This window comes from Euprymna scolopes, chromosome 46 (genome assembly GCF_053919585.1).
Source record: "Euprymna scolopes isolate OS-2025 chromosome 46, ASM5391958v1, whole genome shotgun sequence".
In the NCBI taxonomy this organism is placed as follows: domain Eukaryota; kingdom Metazoa; phylum Mollusca; class Cephalopoda; order Sepiida; family Sepiolidae; genus Euprymna; species Euprymna scolopes.
This window is the reverse complement of record NC_136527.1, coordinates 73,338,985-73,361,197: the sequence shown is the minus strand read 5'-3', so window position 1 is coordinate 73,361,197 and position 22,213 is coordinate 73,338,985. Positions and strand designations below refer to the sequence as shown.

Below are 22,213 nucleotides of genomic sequence, written 5' to 3'. Positions count from 1 at the left end.
TTATGAAATATACCCAGGCTTAATCGGATTTGTTCTTATGAAATATACCCAGGCTTATTCGGATTTATTCTTATAAAATATACCGAGGCTTATTCGGATTTATTCTTATGAAATATACTCAGGCTTATTCGGATTTATTCTTAAGAAATATACCCAGGCTTATTCGGATTTATTCTTATGAAATATACCCTGGTTTATTCGGATTTATTCTTATGAACTATACCAAAACTTATTAAGATTTATTCGTATGAAATATACCTAAGCTTATTAGGATTCATTCTTATGATATATACCCAGGCTTATTTGGATTTATTCTTATGAAATATACCCAAACTTATTCGGATTTATTCTTATGAAATATACTCAGGCTTATTTGGATTTATTCTTATGAAATATACCCAGGCTTATTTGGATTTTTTCTTATGAAATATACCCAAACTTATTCGGATTTTTTCTTATAAAATATACCCAGGCTTATTCGGATTTATTCTTATGAAATATACCTAAGTTTATTCGGATTCATTCTTATGAAATATATCCAGGCTTATTCGGATTTATTCTTATGAAATATACCCAAACTTATTCGGATTTATTCTTATGAAATATACCCAAACTTATTCGGATTTATTCTTATGAAATATACTCAGGCTTATTCGGATTTAATCTTATGAAATATACCCAAACATATTCGGATTTTTTCTTATAAAATATACCCAGGCTTATTCGGATTCATTCTTATAATATATACCCAGGCTTATTCGAATTTATTCTTATGAAATATACCGAGGCTTATTCGGATTTATTCTTATGAAATATACCTAAGCTTATTAGGATTTAATCTTATGAAATATACCTAAGCTTATTCGGATTTATTCTTATGAAATATACCTAAGCTTATTCGGATTCATTCTTATGAAATATATCCAGGCTTATTCGAATTTATTCTTATGAAATATACCTAAGCTTATTCGGATTTATTCTTATGAAATATATCCAGGCTTATTCGGATTTATTCTTATGAAATATACCTAAGCTTATTCGGATTTATTCTTATGAAATATATCCAGGCTTATTCGGATTTATTCTTATGAAATATACCTAAGCTTATTCGGATTCATTCTTATGAAATATATCCAGGCTTATTCGGATTTATTCTTATGAAATATACCCAGGCTTCTTCAGATTCATTCTTATGAAATATACCCAGGCTTACTCGGATTTGTTCTTATGAAATATACCCTGGCTTCTTCGGATTCATTCTTATGAAATATACCCAGGCTTATTCGGATTTATTCTTATGAAATATACCCAGTCTTACTCGGATTTATTCTTATGAAATATACCGAGGCTTATTCGGATTTATTCTTATGAAATATACCCAGGCTTCTTCGGATTCATTCTTATGAAATATACCCAGGCTTATTCGGATTTATTCTTATGAAATATACCCAGACTTACTCGGATTTATTCTTATGAAATATACCCAGGCTTATTCGGATTTATTCTTATGAAATATACCCAGGCTTCTTCGGATTCATTCTTATGAAATATACCCAGGCTTATTCGGATTTATTCTTATGAAATATACCCAGGCTTACTCGGATTTATTCTTATGAAATATACCCAGGCTTATTCGGATTTATTCTTATGAAATATACCCAGGCTTCTTCGGATTTATTCATATAAGAACTCCAAGTAAAACAGTATTACTTCACGACTCATAATTAATGAAACTTCTTAATGAATATTTTTATTATAGAGCTAAAATTGAGAATATCATACAATATGAAGAAGTAATGAATCGTTTAAAAACAACATTGTCTCTGAAAGATATAAATTTTATATTGATATTTTAAGTTACAATAGACTAATAAAAACCTTATAAATACTAATACACAATTACTAGAAGACCAAGATGTGAAAAATAAATAAAGTTATAAAAGCGACATCTTTACTTAATATATTGTAATCGGAATGAAATTAAATCTTTGCTCCAATAGGGAAGAGGAAGCACTTGATTTCTCGTAACTTTTATAAAAAAAAGGCGATAATTTATATTCTTCCACACTATATCAATATACGTCATAATTACTTTGACACACCGGTTCCAGTCAGATCACCGAAGTTAAGCAACGTTGAGCCTGGTCATTACTAAAATGGGTGACCAATTTGGGAATTCCAGGCGCTGTGTGTATGAAGTATTGTTGTCACATTTGGATTGGTTCATCTACCACTAGACTCTCCCTCTTGAATAGTATGTTGTTTCTTAGTGTTATGTTGTTAATCTACCGGGAAACACCGGAAAGTAAAATAGTCGATGATTATGATTTGAAAAACTAGCATATCAGAATGAATGTTATCAAAACGAAATAAATATTTACAGTTAAAATTTTTACATTGAATAATTTTCAAGAATGTAACTTGATGGATGAAATGTCATTTTTATAGTTATGTTTTTCACCGAAAATTTTTTAGGAATTTAGGACAATGAAAATAGATAGTGTAAAATACATTTTGCATGTGATGTGTTTCGATGCTTCATAGATAGTGACGTCAGAAAAAGAAAGTGAGTTTTAGATTACACGCCTGCCTCAAACTCTTGGGAAGTAAAAAAAAAAAAAAAAAAAGAGAGAAAAAATATCTTTAAAAAAAAAAAGACTAGTAAATAAGTTTATCAAGCAGAGCAAAGGAACACAAAAGAAAGCTAAAATAGGATTGTTAATCAAGGTGTGGCTGACAAAATGACCGGACAATAGAGAACGGTTTTCAGCTGGACATAATTTTCATTGTTTTGACTCTCGAGTACATATCCAACACAGACTTGAAACATGGATGAACAAAATACATTAAAAAAAAACAAAACAAAAAAAAAAACAGATGATGTGTTTCGATGCTACATAGAGTGTGACGTCAACTCTTAGGAAGTAAAAAAAGGGGAAAAAATTTTAAAAAAAGAGTAAATAAGAAGAGAGAAAAAATATCTTTAAAAAAAAAGACTAGTAAATAAGTTTATCAAGCAGAGCAAAGGAACACAAAAGAAAGCTAAAATAGGATTGTTAATCAAGGTGTGGCTGACAAAATGACCGGACAATAGAGAACGGTTTTCAGCTGGACATAATTTTCATTGTTTTGACTCTCGAGTACATATCCAACACAGACTTGAAACATGGATGAACAAAATACATTAAAAAAAAAAAACAAACAAAAAAAAAAAAAACAGATGATGTGTTTCGATGCTCCATAGAGTGTGACGTCAACTCTTAGGAAGTAAAAAAAGGAGAAAAAATTAAAAAAAAAGAGTAAATAAGTTTATCAGCAGAACAAAGGTATAGGAAGTTGTTCGGTGTTATATTGTTATATCGCATTATTTCTTTTCCAACGTTTTTTCACATTTTCTTCTAGCATAACTGGAAGTCCTCTAACAGTATCGGTATTGGAACCGGAAAAATCTGTATCGATTTTCTGATGCCAAAACGATTCTTTTAATTGTCTTTTTATTTGAATTTGTTTAAAGCAAAACCATTCATTGCTCGTAATAATGATAAAATAATAAATATTTATTGATTTTAAAATACCAGTGAAGCAAAAATCGATAGATCTTCCCCAACAAGTACATTTTTATGTTTAGGAAAATATTTGCACATTCAACATGAGTGCTTTTACGGCAATCCGAGAAAGATACAGCTATAGAGTTAAATATTTAGATATTTATAAAGAATCGGAATCGGAATCAGTAATTGTATCAGAATCGGGAAAATATTGGAATCATCCCATCACTAATAGCCACGTAGATACAGACATATATATTTTTTTAGAGAAATCGGAGAAAATAACAATCTTATAGTTAAATATTTAGAGATTTATAAAGAATCGGAATCGGAATCGGTAATTGTATTGGAATCGGGAAAAATATTGGAATCGTCTCATCACTAGTTTTTATATAGACTGATGTGGTTCTCGGTCGGTTAACTGTGTCTGTGTTGGATATATACTCGAGAGTCAAAAGAATGAAAAGAATATGCTGTTGTCGCAGCCCTATTGATGACTCATGGATGTGACCTATCTTTTTTGAAGGTACATATTCTATTTAAAAATTACAATTCCTTCTAGAAAAGAAATCTGACCAATGCCAACAATGGAATCAACTGATTCATACGATGCGATGATGAAGAATGACTTTTGGAATAGGCATCTTTTGCCCGGGCACAAAAATAGGCTTAAATATGATATTTTAATCTGTCCCGATTTCGTATAGATGATTACAGAGTTGTGATTTCAAAAAAAAAAAAAAAATAAAGTATTTGGGTGCCATCAGCTAGAATCGAAACTGAAACATTCAAATTACCACTGTACCAAAGTGACATGCATTAAAAATAAACTAAGACGAATGTACAAAATGCATAACGATTTTTTCAATTTTTAACAATTTTGAACTATTTTAACCGGCTAAAGACCCATAAAATAAACGGCCTGTAAAAAATCCAATCACTTGAGGCCCCCAGCGCCACTCTGCAACTTTTAGTTTCGAAGAAGATAGAGGTTGAAAATATGGAGACAGATACAGATATATAGCTTTTTATATATTAGATTTGTTAGCATAAAGAATTATATATATATATATACTTACACTCCAGTTGGTATGCGCATCAGGTGCAACAGCAGCATGTTTATTTTATGACAGTTTATGAAAGTTTATGACATTTTATGACAGTATATGGCATTTTACGACAGTTTATGACAGATATGACATTTTACGATAGTTTATGACATTTTAAGACAGTTTATGACACTTTACGACAGTTTATGACAGTTTATGACATTTTATGACAGTTTATGACATTTTAAGACACTTTATGACATTTTACGACAGTTTATGACAGTTTGTGACATTTTATGGCAGTTTATGACATTTTAAGACAGTTTATGACATTTTAAGACAGTTTATGACATTTTATGACAGTTTATGAAAGTTTATGGCATTTTATGACAGTTTATGATAGTTTATGACAGTTTATGACATTTTAAGACAGTTTATGACATTTTAAGACAGTTTATGACAGTTTATGAAAGTTTATGGCATTTTACGACAGTTTATGATAGTTTATGACAGTTTATGACATTTTAAGACAGTTTATGACATTTTAAGACAGTTTATGACATTTTAAGACAGTTTAGGACAGCATGTTTATTTTATGACAGTTTATGACAGTTTATGACAGTTTATGGCATTTTATGACAGTTTATGACAGTTTATGACATTTTATGATAGTTTATGAAAGTTTATGACATTTTATGACATTATGACAGTTTATGACATTTTACGACAGTTTATGACATTTTACGACAGTTTATGACAGTTTATGAAAGTTTATGGCATTTTACGACAGTTTATGATAGTTTATGACAGTTTATGACATTTTATGACAGTTTACAACAGTTTATGACAGTTTATGACATTTTATGACAGTTATGCTCTCCACTGATTTGTTTCCAATTGTCCTGTACAAACACTTCACTTGCCACTGGTATTTGCCAATGTCGACTCAGGAGAGGTGTGGTTGAATATTGCGCTCCTCCTGCCACAAAAATTTCACGCGCAGGCACCCCTTCTAGCGAAGAATTCTTACCAATGCCAACAATGGAATCAACCCGATTCATAAGATACGATGATGAGGAATGACTGAGTTTTATGGCAGTTTACGACAGTTATGGGCAGTTTACAGTATTTGCAATGCTTGAGCACGATTTTCAGTTGGATATAGTATGCAAGTTGTGGTTCGGAGCAGATCAAGATGAGATCGTGTCACCCAATGACAAAGAGGCTTCGACACTATGTAGATATGGATCTTAGCACTTAGAGGGTCGTTTCCCAGTGATATTTTTAATCTACCAGAAAGCACCGGAAAATAAATTAGTCGATTATTATGATGAGTATTATAATGGTTGATTATGATGATTTGAAAAAGTAGAACGTCATAGCTGCAATAATTCTCTCGGTAAATTGAATGTTTTATATTTATGAGACTTAACAATGGTTAGAAGTTGGATCTTTTTTATTTTAAAAGAACAAATTGAAATAGACTCAACACTTGGCCCATATTGTAGTCAATGATGTCCCACATCTTATACGAGGTAATTCTAAAAGTAACGTCTCCTATTTTTTTCAACTCAAAGGGTTGAAAAAACTACAGAGACGGGAGTACAATAAGCAAATTAATCCATTAACTAAACACATACTAATGAAGAATTATATAATATATTATTTTATACATCAACTAGCGCGGGTACCCGGCGTTGCCCGGGTGTTTGGAGATGTGTTTTTGGGTAAATCAAAACAAAAGAATCGTTGCCTTGGTGTTTGTGTCGGGGGGGGGGGTTAAAAAAAGTTTTGGTAGCTAGGTAGGGAGGATCGAACCCAAAGCCTTGAGGCGAAGTTGGAAAATAAAGTGTGAAAAAAAAAAAAACCTGCGATGCTAACCACTGGGCCAGCAAGAATGGAAAGATGTTTGAATTTATTTAAGTATTAAGAATTGGCAGGTGTCCATACTTGATGACTTAATGAGGTCAACTTTCAGTGCGGGGCAGTATTTCATTTACTGCGAGGTTGTTTTTTTTTCTTTTTGGTTTTATTATACGAAAAAGCCAAATCCACACGCGGCGGTCGAAAAATGTGGAATATTTAGCTTTTTAAAGTCAGGCAAATTAAATAGACAGGCGACCCCCGTTGTTATCTCATAGATATTATCATTTAAACGTAATATAAAAAGTTTTAAGAAGGAGCAACCCCCCTCCTCTCTGAGAAGGCCAAAGAAAAAACCCTTTTGCGGACATACACGAAAACACACACACACACACAAACACACAAACAAACATTTCCACTTTTATATATATAGATGGTGTTGAAAACCAATCAGAAGTGAAACACAGAGACAGAGAGTTGCTTATGTGATAAGTGCATGTCTTAATTATTATGCATCTTAAAATACATTTCTTGAGTCAGTTGGGCAAGAAACAATTTATATTTTATAAACTTAAAACAATTTGCAATTTATTTAATTCAATAAAAACTACGTTCTTTAACTGTCACCAAAATTTGAAGTGAACGAAATAGTATCACTTGGGTAGGAGGATTTTTCCCAAAATATTGTTATATATAGACTTGTATATATATTTCCAAGGAACCCTAAAGTAGTAGTTTTATCTAGCACATAGATATAAATTTTAGTAACGCTCCCCCATTTACTACTGAAAGTCGTTGAGTTCAAAAACCTGTTGACAGGAAGGGGTCACAGGGGTCACAGGGGTCACAGTAGAGTTGGGTCGAATGAGTGTTTTTCTCTATTGTGACATGATTTGTCACATGATTGTGACATCACAGGATCAGGTGGCGAGAGTTGTGACAAGATCACTTTTCTGAGCTGAGATGGAAAGGAGAGTTACAGACAGTGCGTTTTGGGGAAGTGACAGGTACATATTGCATTTTTTTTTTTTTTTTTATACAGTGATCACCACTTATCAAGGCCCGGAAGCCACTCAAGGATAAGGGTTATTGCAAGTACATTACGTTAGTGTGGAGATTTGATGAAGTGTTTACTTAAGGGGGCGGTTCATTAGGAATTTGTTAATATTGGACTTGAAGACAACCAAATTGTAGTCCGGTGGGAAGCAGGCAGACGGAACAGAGTTCCACAGGTGTGCAGTTCTAAGAAAGAAGCTTTGTTCATGGAATCCGTGTTTTGATTTAGGCACAGATATAGAGTGGGGGAAATTTTTCACAGTGGATTCAGCTAGACGGGTGTTTTTTGTGAAAGATTGGCGAGGGGGGACCAGAGATTGGAGTTCAGACGAGCACCTGCCATGGAAATAACGATAAAACAAGGATAGGCTTGCAACGTCTCTTCTGTGGGAGAGAGGTTGCAGGGTAGAGAAAAGGGCATTCCCCACTAAGCCACGGTCTATTTTGTACTCTGTCAAGGCAGGATAGGCTGTTTTTAGCAGCTCCTGCCCAGATGTGGCAACAGTATTCCATCCTTGGACGTACTTGGCTTTTATATAGATAGAGAATTGCATCAGTAGTGAGATATCTTCTGGAGCGGTAGAAGTTTTATTCTTGGATGTAGCAGTGAATTCAACATGCCCCCCCTACCCGCCCACTAAGAGAAAGGGCTAGTATGGGATTTGGAAATACGTCCCCAGAACTGTCTGCGGAGATCAAATAAACTTAGCTACGAGGTGCTTTCAATAAGTTTCCAGGCGTTTTTGTATTAAAATTTGTTGTAGCCTCTCCAAAATTCATTGTCTTATTGTTACACATCTCATGAGATGACTGACCCAATTTTTATGATTTCCGGTTCAAATGAACAGCTACAGCAGGAATTGAAATGCACTATACTAAAGCCTGATTGTCACAGCTGGTGAATGTCAAAAATGCAATCTGGACGTAAGGACACTTTAGAAGAACGATATGCAATAAAATTCTGTTTTAAACTTGGAAAAAAAATGCAGTTTCACTGCGGAGCAGTATTTTATTTACTGCGAGGTTGTTTTTTTTTTTTTGGTTTTATTATACGAAAAAGCCAAATCCACACGCGGCGATCGAAAAATGTGGAATATTTAGCTTTTTAAAGTCAGGCAAATTAAACAGACAGGCGACCCCCGTTGTTATCTCGTAGATATTATCATTTAGGCGTAATATAAAAAGTTTTAAGAAGGAGCAACCCCCCCTCCCCTACGAGAAGGCCAAATTTTATGATTTCCGGTTCAAATGAACAGCTACAGCAGGAATTGAAATGCACTCTACTAAAGCCTGATTGTCACAGCTGGTGAATTTCAAAAATGCAATTTGGACGTAAGGACACTTTAGAAGAATAATATGCAATAAAATTCTGTTTTAAACTTGGAAAAAATGTCACAGAAACGTATGGAATGCTTCAGACTGTTTTTGGACTATCTTACATAAATTGAGCATCAGTTTTTGAGTCCTGGATATGACCTAAAACTATATCCGATGGTGAGGCCCCACCTTGCGCGCCTTGGGGAGTGTGGAGCCACCGCTTAATTGCCATTGCTCCCAGATCCACTCTGACCCGGAGTGGTAGTACCTGTTAGGGTCCCAACTATGGGTTAAATAGAATCTGACTTAAAAAAAAAATATACTCCATTAAAAATCGTTCCTCAAAATAACTAGATTCGGCATTAAATAACCCGAAAAAGGTTGATATGCCGTAAAGCAAAAACAAATGAAAAGTTGCAATATTCTGGACTTGTAATGGGGTATGATCCCACACAGTCAGACGATTCTATTTATGAACGATGCTGCTAGGAACTGACGAATCGAATTAATTCATGTTCTGCTACCAACCAATCAGAAACCAGAATTGCTGCATAAATATTAAACCTTTTCTGTAGCAATTTCACATGTAAGAATAAATAAAATCCTGTTTTAAACTTGGAAAAAAGAAACGTACGGAATGCTTCAGACTGCTTTTAGACTATCTTGCATGAAACGAGCATCGATTTTTGAGTAGTAAGAGATTCAAGGAAGGCAGGGAGTCTGTGAGGGATGATGAGAGGTGTGGGAGGAGTAAGGAACTCAGAACAGCAGAGTTGATTGGCCAAATAAAGAATTTCATGAATAAAGACCGTCATGTGTCTATAGAGGCAACAAGTGCACAGTTTGATCCCAGTGTGGGAACTGTACACACAATTATTCACAAGGAACTGAAGATGCAGAAGATTTGCGCAAAGTTTGTCCCAAGGGTGTTCAAAGAAAATCAGGGAAGACGTTGTCATGGGAAAGTTTGGCATCAAGATAGTTCCTCACCCTCCCTATAGTCCAGAACTTGTTCCCTGTGACTTTTGGTTATTCCCTAAGCTCAAGGAAAAAAATCGGCACAGCCGTTTTGGAGTCTATAGGGAACTCTCTCTCTCTCTCTCTCTCTCACACACACACACACACAACGTGCTTTTTATATATAAGTAAAGATTATTTTATATTTGTTAACATGCTCAACTTCCCACAGTCCCCTTTGCCTGGGTGTAAAATACGCTTAAATATGATATTTTAATTTGTCCAGATTTCGTATATATTATTATAGAGTCGTGATTTCAAAAGTGAACAAAAAAAAAAAGTATTTGGGTGCCATCAGCTAGAATCGAAACCGAAACTGTAACATTCAAAGCTGGTGACGTTACCACTGTACCAACATGGCATGCATATAAACTAATTAAAAATAAAAAAAATAAACTAAGATGAATGTACAAAATGTATAACGATTTTTTTTTAACTTTGACCCATTTTTGACCCTTTAAAAACTTTTTGACCTTTTTTTAAAAACTTTTTGACCTTTTTTTAAAAACTTTTTGACCTTTTTTTAAAAACTTTTTGACCTTTTTTTAAAAACTTTTTAACCGGCTAAACACCCATAAAAAAACGGTCCATAAAAAAAATCCAATTATTTAAGGCCCCTAACGCGACTTTTAGTCTCGGAAGAGATAAAGTTTGAAAATATGGCCAGCGCTCGTCTGAGCTCCATTTTCTGGTCCCCCCTCGCCAATCTTTTTAAAAAAGCACCCGACTAGCTGAAACCACTATCAATAATTTTCCCCACTCCTTATCTGTGCTTAAATCAAAACGTAGATTCCATGAACAAAGCTTCTTTCTTAGAACTGCACGCCTGTGGAACACTGTTCCGCTTGCCTGTTTCCCTCCCGACTTCAACCTGGATGTCTTCAAGTCCAATACAAACGAATTCCTGATGAACAGCCCCCCCCCCCCCAAGTAATGACACCTTACCAATTCTCCAATACTATTGCTACACTATCCCTTTGATTACTGTACACACAATAACCCTTATCCCCGAGTGGCCATTTGGCCTTGATAAGTGGTGAACTCCATGTAAAAAAAAAAAATATGGCGATAGACAGACAGACAGACAGACATAGTGAGTTTTATAAATTAGACTGGTGGAGGAGGGGGCACCCGGTTTTGCCCGGTCGTTAAATACGCTTAAATATGATATTTTGATTTTTCCAGATTTAAAATATATTATTATAAAGTCAGGATTAAAAAAAAAAAAATGTATTTCAGTGCCTTCAGCTAGAATCGAAACCTAAGCATTCAAAGCTGGTGACGTTACCACTGTAACAACGTGACACGCATATGAACTGATTAAAATTTAAAAATTAAATATAATTTAAGATGAATGTACAAAATGTATAACGATTGTTTTCAATTTTGATCCATTTTTTACTCCTTAAAACTATTTTAACCATCTAACACCCTTAAAACTATTTTAACCAGCTAAAGACCCCTTAAAAACTATTTTAACCATCTAAGACACCTTAAAACTATTTTAACTGGTTAAAGACCCCTCCAAAATATTTTAACCGGCTAAAGACCTTTTAAAACTATTTTAACCTGCTAAGACCCCCTTAAAAACTATTTTGACCGGCTAAAGACCCCTTAAAACTATTTAAACCAGCTAAAGACCCCTTAAAAACTATTTTAACCGGCTAAAGACCCCTTAAAACTATTTTGACCGGCTAAAGACCCCTTAAAGCTATTTAAACCAGCTAAAGACCCCTTAAAAACTATTTTAACCATCTAAGACCCCTTAAAACTATTTTAACCGGCTAAAAACCCCTTAAAAAGTATTTTAACCATCTAAGACCCCTTAAAACTATTTTAACCGGCTAAAGACCCCTTAAAACTATTTGACCCTTTAAAAACTATTTTAACCATCTAAGACTTCTTAAAACTATTTTAACCGGCTAAAGACCCCTCAAAACTATTTTAACTGGCTAAAGACCCCTTAAAACTATTTTGACCGGCTAAAGACCCCTTAAAGCTATTTAAACCGGCTAAAGACCCCTTAAAAACTATTTTAACCGGCTAAAGACCCCTTAAAAACTATTTTAACCATCTAAGACCCCTTAAAAACTATTTTAACCGGCTAAAGACCCATAAAAGAACGGTTTGTAAAAAAAAAAAAAAAAAATCCAATCATTTGAGGCGCCTGGTGCCGTTCTGTGACTTTTAGTTTCAGTGGAGATAGAGTTTGAAAATATGGAGATAGACAGACAGACATCATGAGGCATTATATATATATATACTTACACTCCAATGTCAGAGCAGTTGGTGTGTGCATCAGATGCAACAGCTGCATGCTTGTACACTCCCAGGCTTGAGTTGGACCAGCTGCTGGAATAGGAATCCGTGGACACATCAGAGGAAGATTTACCCCTGTAATGGCTTCGAAGTGTCAGCGCCAACGTACACACACCACAGGCCACCAACACTGCACCAATACCGATGAGTACATAATAGCGGCTTCTTCTTTCGCTGAAATAATGAAAAAGAAGAGAAAAAAAAAGAAAGGAATTTTATTGTATTTCATAATGCATATATATACTTGTAGAATATACGTTCCAGGACGGGTGTCAACATAAATCATAGCATTAGTTTTGGCGCTTCTACAGAATTGGGACGAGATTTTGTAGTCGATAAATGGAGTTTTCAGATTAAAAAAAAACAAAAAAAAACAATGGTTTCTACTGATTTCCCCCCCCCCTTCTTCAGAATTAGGTCGATAAATGAAGTTTTTAGATTAAAAAAAAAAATTTTTTTTTAAAATAAACAATGATTTCAACTGATTTTTTTTTTCTTTTGTCAATTCTAATAAATCACAATGGTAGCTTCCAAATTATGCAGTCGAAATTACCTGAATATTACTGAATTATTAAAAAAACCAACTTTAATCGTGTTAGCAGGTGAAAAATTGACGCCATCTTGTTTAAATCAAAACGGAAAATTACCTCTCTTTTGTTTTCATCAAATTCTTTCTTTTTTTTTTTTCTTTAATAAATAATTTTCTACCTCATCGATTTTCGTAATTTTTAGATATAATCATCTTGGAAATACGAGGAATACGTAGATACCATTGCTTTCATGTGAAATTCAGTTTTACGATTTCCGAAATTTCGTTTCAATAGTGTAGAAGCGTCTTAGTTTGTTTTTTGTTTTTTTTGGTGAGGTAGGATGTGTGGTTTTCATGCCTAAATGGTAAAATTTACAAAAAATAAATAATATTCCAGGACAGATATCTTCTTGTTATTGCAGACATCTTCAGGTATCAGAACTGCATTCGATCTTTTTGATGAGATCTATAGTGACCTTGTTGTCTTCCTCTTTCAGCGATTTTTCCTAACATCTAGTTTTTTTTCCAAACCGTTCGCATTGCAAGCAGCTAAATCCCACCCCTACATAGTAGACATCCCTAGATGTAAGAAAGCCTTCTACTCTAATAGGTTCTTCCCCAGAACTGCTAGACTTTGGAACTCCTTTCCAGATTCCTGCTTCCCCAACTGTACTGACATGCAGAAGTTCAAGTGTAATGTGAACAGACATCTTGCTACTCATCTCCTTTCATAATATCCTTGCAACTTATGTTCCCGATAGTAGCCCCCTACTTCAAAGTGGCACTGTGCCTTGTTTGGGGTGAAAATTGAATAAATAAAAATTTTCAAGTCAATTAAGGTATTTCCATTCGTCTGAATTGCCGTAACATGTAACATAATCTTACAAATTTATAAACGTAATTATCTTCTAAACATTAATTTACTTGTCCGTAGGTCCAGTGTCATATAAAAAAAAAAAAAAAACACATCATCATCGCAAACATTAATTAATGAGAAACGAATTACCTCCCTTTATAGTCACTCTTTATCAGTTATGAATCATTAAAACCATTTCCTCTCCAAAAATTAAAAAAAAAAAAAAAAAAACATGACTGTCTGCTTACGATTTCAAATTGGCTATTCTATTTTATAATTTTATAATTTTATTTTATAATTTTATAATTCTATTTTATAATTTTATAATTCTATTTTATAATTTTATAATTCTATTTTTGTAAGTTTTTATTATTATAGTTTTTTTTAAAAATTAAATTGACATCTGTTCCTTAATAATTTATATCAAAAATTACTCAGAAAAAAACAAAAAAAAACAAACCAAAAACCAATGTGTTGTGTGTTGAATCTTCATTGAAAAAAATCCCTGATCCTCATCTGGCATCAATTGAAATGAATGACTCTCGTTTTGGTGAGGCTTCATGTTTTGACAAGCTTCTGGGCTTGACCTTTACTCCTGATCTTAAATGGAACACATACATTAAATCCGTTGCCAAGGCTGCTGGAAAAATGGTGGAATCCTTCTATCGATCCAGAAGATATCTCACTGCTGATGCAATTCTTTATCTATATAAGAGCCAGGTACGTCCAAGGATGGAGTACTGTTGCCACATCTGGGCAGGAGCTGCTAGAAAGGACTTATCCTGCCTTGATAGAGTTCAAAATAGACTTCCTAGCCTCATAGGAGATGTCCTTTTCTCTTCCCTGCAACCTCTTTCTCACAGAAGAGATGTTGCGAGTTTGTCTCTGCTTTATCAATATTTTCATGGAAAGTGCTCGACTGAGCTTCAGTCTATGGTCTCCGCTTGCCAAATTTAAAAAAAAAAACACTCGTCTAGCTGAAAACACTATCTATAAATTCCCCACACTCTTTATCTGTGCCTAAACCTAAACGTAGATTCCATGAACAAAGCTTCTTTCTTAGAACTGCACGCCTGTGGAATTGTCTTTCGTTTTCCTGTTTTCCAGCTGACTACAATACGGTTGTCTTCAAGTCTAACGTAAACAAGTTTTTTATGAGCCGTTCCACTTAAGTTAACAAATTTACCGAATTTCCATTACTAACGATTACTATATTGTCCAATTGACACTTTTTAACCCTTATCCTCGAGTAGCCTCTAGGCCTTGATAATGTGGTGATGCCTGTGTAAAAAAAAAGTTGCAGCCCTTTCTTCTCACTCTCATCCGTCAGCATTTGTTGAAATATTTGTTTTCGATAAGGACGCTTTTGATACCTAAATGTTAAAATTTACAAAAGAAAAAATTATAAATAATAATAATATATATATAATAAATAATAATTAATATATATATATATATATATATATATATATATATATATATATATATATATATATATATATATATATCCCCGAAACAGCGTTTCATGGTAAACAACTGATGATCCCTTGAAAAATAAATTATTGGTATTATAGTAAATTCGAGAGCGAGTTGATGCAGTGATTGCAAGTGATTAAATGACTTACTGACTAGATGGTTTTCTAACGAATGATAAAAAATATTTTTTGTATAGTTTTAAAGGTTAAAAAAAACTTCCAAGACTATATATATATATATATATATATATATATATATATATATATATATATATATACTAGGAGTTCAGCCAGGCTTTGCTCGGGCGCTATGCACTGTTCATAACATTATGTGCATATATTAAAAAGTTTGACTCGTGTCCAGGTAATCAATCTACTTCTAAAATTTCAAGTGTTTGGACCCAAAATTGGCGGAGGAGTTTGGTAGAGTCTGCAAAGATCAACTCTTTCAACTTTGACCTCTTGGCAGCCAAATTTTCGCCCCAAAACTGATTAAAAAGCTTGCTGCAAGTCTGAATACCCTTTATGTAAAATTTTAAATTTTTAGACCCAAAATTGCCTGAATAGTTTGCTAGAGACCGCAAAGGTCATATCTTTTGAACTTTGACTCTTTGGCAGCCAAATTTTCGGCCAAAAACCAATGAAAAAGCTTGCCCCATCTCTGAATACACTTTATGTAAAATTTCAAATGTTTAGACCAAAAATTGGCTGAGTAATTTGGTAGAGACCGCAGAGGTCAAATTTTTTAAACTTTGAACCCAATTTTGATCCCTTAACATTTTAAAAGTTTGATATACGTCCAAGTAACCTACATCTAAAATTTTAACTATTTAGACCCAAAATTTGCGAAGGAGTTTTTCAAAGGCCAAATCGTTGAACTTTGCCCCCTTGACAGCATAAATCTCTGGCCGAAAACCGATTACAAAGATTTTCCCAAATCTCAATAACCCTTATGTCAAATCTCGAGTCCGTAGACTGAAAATTGACAGAATAGTTTGGTAGTGAAATGTACACGCACATTATTATATTATATTATATAATAATTTCAGTTCACACACACACACACACACACACACACACACACACACACACGCACACGCACACACACACGCACGCACACACACACGCACAATTTCACTTTTATATATATATATTAGGCTTCGAAATACCATGGTACAAAGAGTTCCTTTTTACCTAAATACCCCAATTGATGTAGACACCTATTAAAGAAATGAATAAATATATATATATATATATACTAGCATGGGTTCCCGGCGTTGCCCGGGTATTTGGAGATGTATGTTGAGCAAAAAAAAAAAAAACGGTCAATTTTTTTAACTTTGACCTCTATTATGACCCCTTAACATTTATTATTTTGGGCTCAAGCTAAGTTATTAAGTTAGATCCATGCCCAAGGAACCTATATCTAAAATTTCGAGTGTCTAGACCCAAAATTGTCGGAGGAGTTTGGTAGAGTTCTCAAAGGTCAAATCGTTGAACTTTGACCCCTTAACAGCAAAATTTCTGTCCTAAAACCGATCACATAGATTTTCCCAAATCTCAGTACCCTGTATATCAAATTTCGAGTCTGTAGACTATAAACTGACAGAGTTATTGCGTAGCGAAATGTACACACACATACACACAGATATACACACAGACAGATAGACACTTTCACTTTTATATATATATATATATATATATATATATATATATATAGTAACACCCGGATTTATAAGGTTTCATTTCCTGTCCATGCAGATCTCTTATATCTGGGTTACATTATATCCGGGTCACACAGTACATTAACAGGAGGTCTAATTTTTGACCAGAGAAAATCAATCATATCCGGGTGTCTTATATCCAGGTATCTTATATCCGGGTTACACTGTAGTTTTTATACCGTCATTTTCTCTCTTTACTCTTTTCCCTTATGAGCTAAAAAAATTTGTTGAGCTTTATATTACCCCGATAATCTCCTCTTAAAGAATTGAATTTATTTTCTTCCCTTAACTCGGTCATATATATATATATATATATATATATATATATATATATATATATATATATATATATATATATATATATATATATAATTATTTCCACAGCCCAGATAATGCCGCAGCCCACAAGAGCCATGCCAGCCAACGAACCGGATGTCTAAGACTCGAGTTTCGCCCTCATTTGGGTTCATCAGTCATATCCACACCCTGGATTTGAAACCCGAGCCTCCTGCAAATCCCTGTGAACTGTGGCGTTCTTTGGGCTGTGGAAATAAATATATATAATCTCTCACATTTTGAATATATATATACTTCAGAATATATATATATATATGATATATATATATATATCATATATATATGTATGTATATATATATACATATATCATTCATGAAACAGCGAAACAGTACTGTATGTGGATGACTATATATATACATATATATATGATATATATATGTATATATGATATATATATATATGATATATATATATATGATATATATATGATATATATATATCATATATATATGTATGTATATATATATACATATATATATATGATATATATATGTATATATGATATATATATATATGATATATATATATATATATGATATATATATCATATATATAGATACATATATCATTCATGAAACAGCGAAACAGTACTCTATGTGGATGACTATATATATATACTTCAGAATAGTTTTTATTTAACAATCAGTTGTTATGGAAACGTGAGATTGTAGGTTTACAAAATTATAACTGGCAGTAATATTCTATAAGTTATCTCATCTAAGCAAGAATTGCTCGATATGCAAGATAGAGCAAACAAATTAAATTGTAATGAATGATTCCGGATATCTACACAGCTATGCGGATTACCCAATATATAGCTTGGACATTATTACCAAACGGATGTAGAGAACGTATAACATGGATTTTACCAAGCAAGCTGGATCAAAAAACATTCATATCCTTTTTCTACAAATCTGTTGCCAAGGCCGCTGGAAAAATGGTGGGATCTTTCTATCGATCCGGTAGATATCTCACTGCTGATGCTATTCTCTATCTATATAAGAGCCAGGTACGTTCAAGGATGGAATACTGTTGCCACATCTGGGCAGGAGCTGCTAGAAAGGACTTGGCCTGCCTTGATAGAGTTCAAAATAGACTTCGTAGCCTCGTAGGAGATGTCCTTTTCTCTTCCTTGCAACCTCTATCTCACAGAAGAGATGTTGCGAGTTTGTCTCTGATGTATCGTTATTTTCATGGAAAGTGTTCGACTGAGCTTCAATCTATGGTCCCCCCTCGCCAAACTTTCACAAGAAACACTCGTCTAGCTGTAAACACTATCAATAATTCCCCCCACCCTTTATCTGTGCCTAAACCTAAACGTAGATTCCATGAACAAAGCTTTTTTCTTAGAACTGCACGCCTGTGGAATTGTCTTCCGTTTTCCTGCTTTCCGGCTGACTAGAATATGGTTGTCTTCAAGTCTAACGTAAATAAGTTCTTGATGAGCCGTTCCATATAAGTTATCAACTTTACCAAATTTTCATTACTAATGATTACTATATTGTCCAATTTCTACTGTACACTCTTTAACCCTTATCCTTGAGTGGCCTCTTGGCCTTGATAATGTGGTGATGCCTATGTAAAAAATAAAAAATAAAAAATAAATCCTCCTGATACAGGACTTCTGATAAATGCATTATTTTCACTTTGACTTTCCATGTCTCACTGATTTTAGCAAATAGGGTGCATACCTTTATAACTATTTGCTAATATTTTCTCTCCTCTGATGAGATGGTAGACATCGAAACCCTATAGGTTAAGGAGATTAATTTTCTAAAGCATTCTTTGTCTTGCTTAGAATAATAAAAATTCTTTGATATGAAACTCAACCACTTCATTTCATTTCAATGAGAGTTTTTTTTTAAATTCATTGAATTACAATTTAATATATATATATGCATGATATATATATATGCATTATATATATATATATATATATATATGCATTATATATATGCATATATATATATATGCATTATATATATGCATATATATATGCATATATATATAATGCATATATATATAATGCATATATATATATGCATTATATATATATGCATTATATATATATGCATTATATATATATGCATTATATATATATATGCATTATATATATATATGCATTATATATATATAATGCATGTATATATGCATTATATATATATGCATTATATATATATATGCATTATATATATATATGCATTATATATATATATGCATTATATATATATATGCATTATATATATATATGCATTATATATATATGCATTATATATATATGCATTATATATGCATTATATATATATATGCATTATATATATATGCATTATATATGCATTATATATATATATGCATATATATATGCATATATATAATGCATATATATATATGCATATATATAATGCATATATATATATATATATATATATAATGCATATATGTATAATGCATATATATATAATGCATATATATATATGCATTATATATATATGCATTATATATATATGCATTATATATATATATGCATTATATATATATATGCATTATATATATATAATGCATGTATATATGCATTATATATATATGCATTATATATATATATGCATTATATATATATATGCATTATATATATATATGCATTATATATATATGCATTATATATATATGCATTATATATATATGCATTATATATGCATTATATATATATATGCATTATATATATATGCATTATATATGCATTATATATATATGCATTATATATATATGCATTATATATGCATTATATATATATATGCATTATATATATATGCATTATATATATATGCATTATATATATATGCATTATATATGCATTATATATATATATGCATTATATATGCATTATATATGCATTATATACATATATGCATTATATATATATATGCATTATATATATATATGCATTATATATATATGCATTATATATATATGCATTATATATATATGCATTATATATATGCATTATATATATATATGCATTATATATATATATGCATTATATATATATGCATTATATATATATGTATTATATATATATATATGCATTATATATATATGTATTATGTATATATATGCATTATATATATATATATATATATATATATATATATATATACATTATATACATTATATATATGCATTATATATATATATATACTCTTCAGAATAAGATTATCTAACAATCAACTGGTATGGAAAAAGCCTGTGATTATAAGATTTACAAGATATTACTGGCAGCAATATTCTATAAGTACTCTCCCACCTAAATAAAAATTGCTCGATATACAAGATAGAGCAAATAAATCAATTTTTAGTCATTCAATGAATTTTTAATGTTATTTTTCTAAGAAAGAAAATTTTATCGTTAATTCAATAGGGAGATTGCATCAATTGGAGTGTGGGATAAATATGCCTTGGTTATTGGAAGCATAATGCTTTTTATCGGAAGAGTAGAGAAGGAGTAACAGCTGGGCAAGGGCGTTGCCTGGTCATAAGAGTCGCGTAAATATCATAAATTGTGAGAGCGGGGGAGGGGAGAGGGAGAAATGTGACAACGTGGGCGGGTAGAGTGGTGAAGTGCGGGTATTGTCCGATTGTAAAAAAAAAAATTGTGTGAGCCATCGGTAGGGGTGAGAGGGGTGCAAAAGAAAACAAAACATCAGGTACCATCAGCCAGAAGCGAAACTGGAAGCTACATTTTGTGAGCAAAAAAAAAAGGAAAAAAAAGAAATGACACATGAAAGGCGAACACTGGTATAACTGAAGTTCGTGAGCAAATGCTTTTACCCACTGGGCCACGACGACTTATGACGTCATCACCCTTCAGAATATCATTTTAAACGTACTTTCAGTTTGCTACGTGTGCGTGACTTGTGAAAATGGTATTGCAAAAAGTGACCCACCCCCATTGCAAGAAATGGTCCAGTTACAGAATTAATCTTTTTTTTCTAATTTTAACATATTATGTATCCGAGGGATCGTTCTATCAAATGGTACCAGTTTCGAACCGGTCCGATATGGCTGACGAAAGTTTTTAGCAGACATACGAACACACAAACCTATACACAAACGCACAAACAGACGTTTGAGATTTATATAATAGACTAGCTTGGGTGCCCGGCGTTGCCCGGGTGTTTGGAGGTGTATGCTGAGCAAAAAGAAAAAGTGGTAGTGGACACGTAGGCTCGAACCCGTACCACGAAGGCGGAAAAGAAAGTGAAAGAAAATCTGACGTCTTACCGGTACTCCATGACGTGACCGGAAATTTAGAACGTTAAAATTAGGCAAAGTCAATCTAACCATTACGATGGCTTGCAAAAAAAATCGACCCCTCCTTGTAGAAAACTGCCCAGTTGAGGGGGAAGTAATTAATGTTTTTAGCCAATTTTTCGATATTTGTTGTCCGAGACGTCGAGTTTCAAAATGATACCGATCTCATGAAAATCCGTCGCCTCTGTTTTAGGCAGAAATACATACATGATGATTGCAACGTCTTGTAAGACGAGTGCCACTCCCTCAGACATTTAAAGTCTATGAGCCCAAATGCCTGAGGGAGTATCTATACAAAGATGATGTTACAGAGTCTTAGCTTTGTATGACAGCTAAGTCTCTCTCTCGGTTAAAAATGTTGAGATCCAGCAACAAGCAAGATAGCCAGCAACAAATTAAACTGCAGACCAGCTTAATGCGGGTACTGGTCTCTCGCTTTATGGTTTTTTAAATCAGAGATTTGCTTCTCCTAGAAAGGTTGCCTTCACCACGGCTTACGGGAGCCCTCTACCCCCCAAAACACATATACATACATACAAACACACATGGTGCTAGTTGGTCGCCTTTTGGTAGGTCTTGTTTTTAATCCTTCAGGGAGACTAGCAACCCTCCTCACCAAACAAGCCTGATGGGGGAACCAGTTTAGTCGCCGGTGACCCGACCATGAGGCAGGTAGTACTGGGTTACATGGTACCAGTAGCACATGACATGACCTGACATACGTACATACATACATGCATGCATACATACATAATACATGCATACATACATACATACATGCATACATGCATACA

The 22,213-nt window shown here is 33.0% G+C and overlaps 1 protein-coding gene across 2 annotated transcripts in view; it reads right to left on the bottom strand.

Moving 5' to 3' along the window:
- The window catches only part of LOC145270390 (glutathione hydrolase 1 proenzyme-like), a 189,485-nt gene that overhangs the window by 103,321 nt on the left and 63,951 nt on the right, over positions 1-22,213 (bottom strand). For both annotated transcript variants that reach the window (XM_080126041.1, XM_080126040.1), the window contains exon 2: positions 12,119-12,343. In XM_080126041.1, the coding sequence (XP_079982167.1) occupies positions 12,119-12,343 (225 nt within the window). The remainder of the gene's footprint in view (positions 1-12,118; positions 12,344-22,213) is intronic.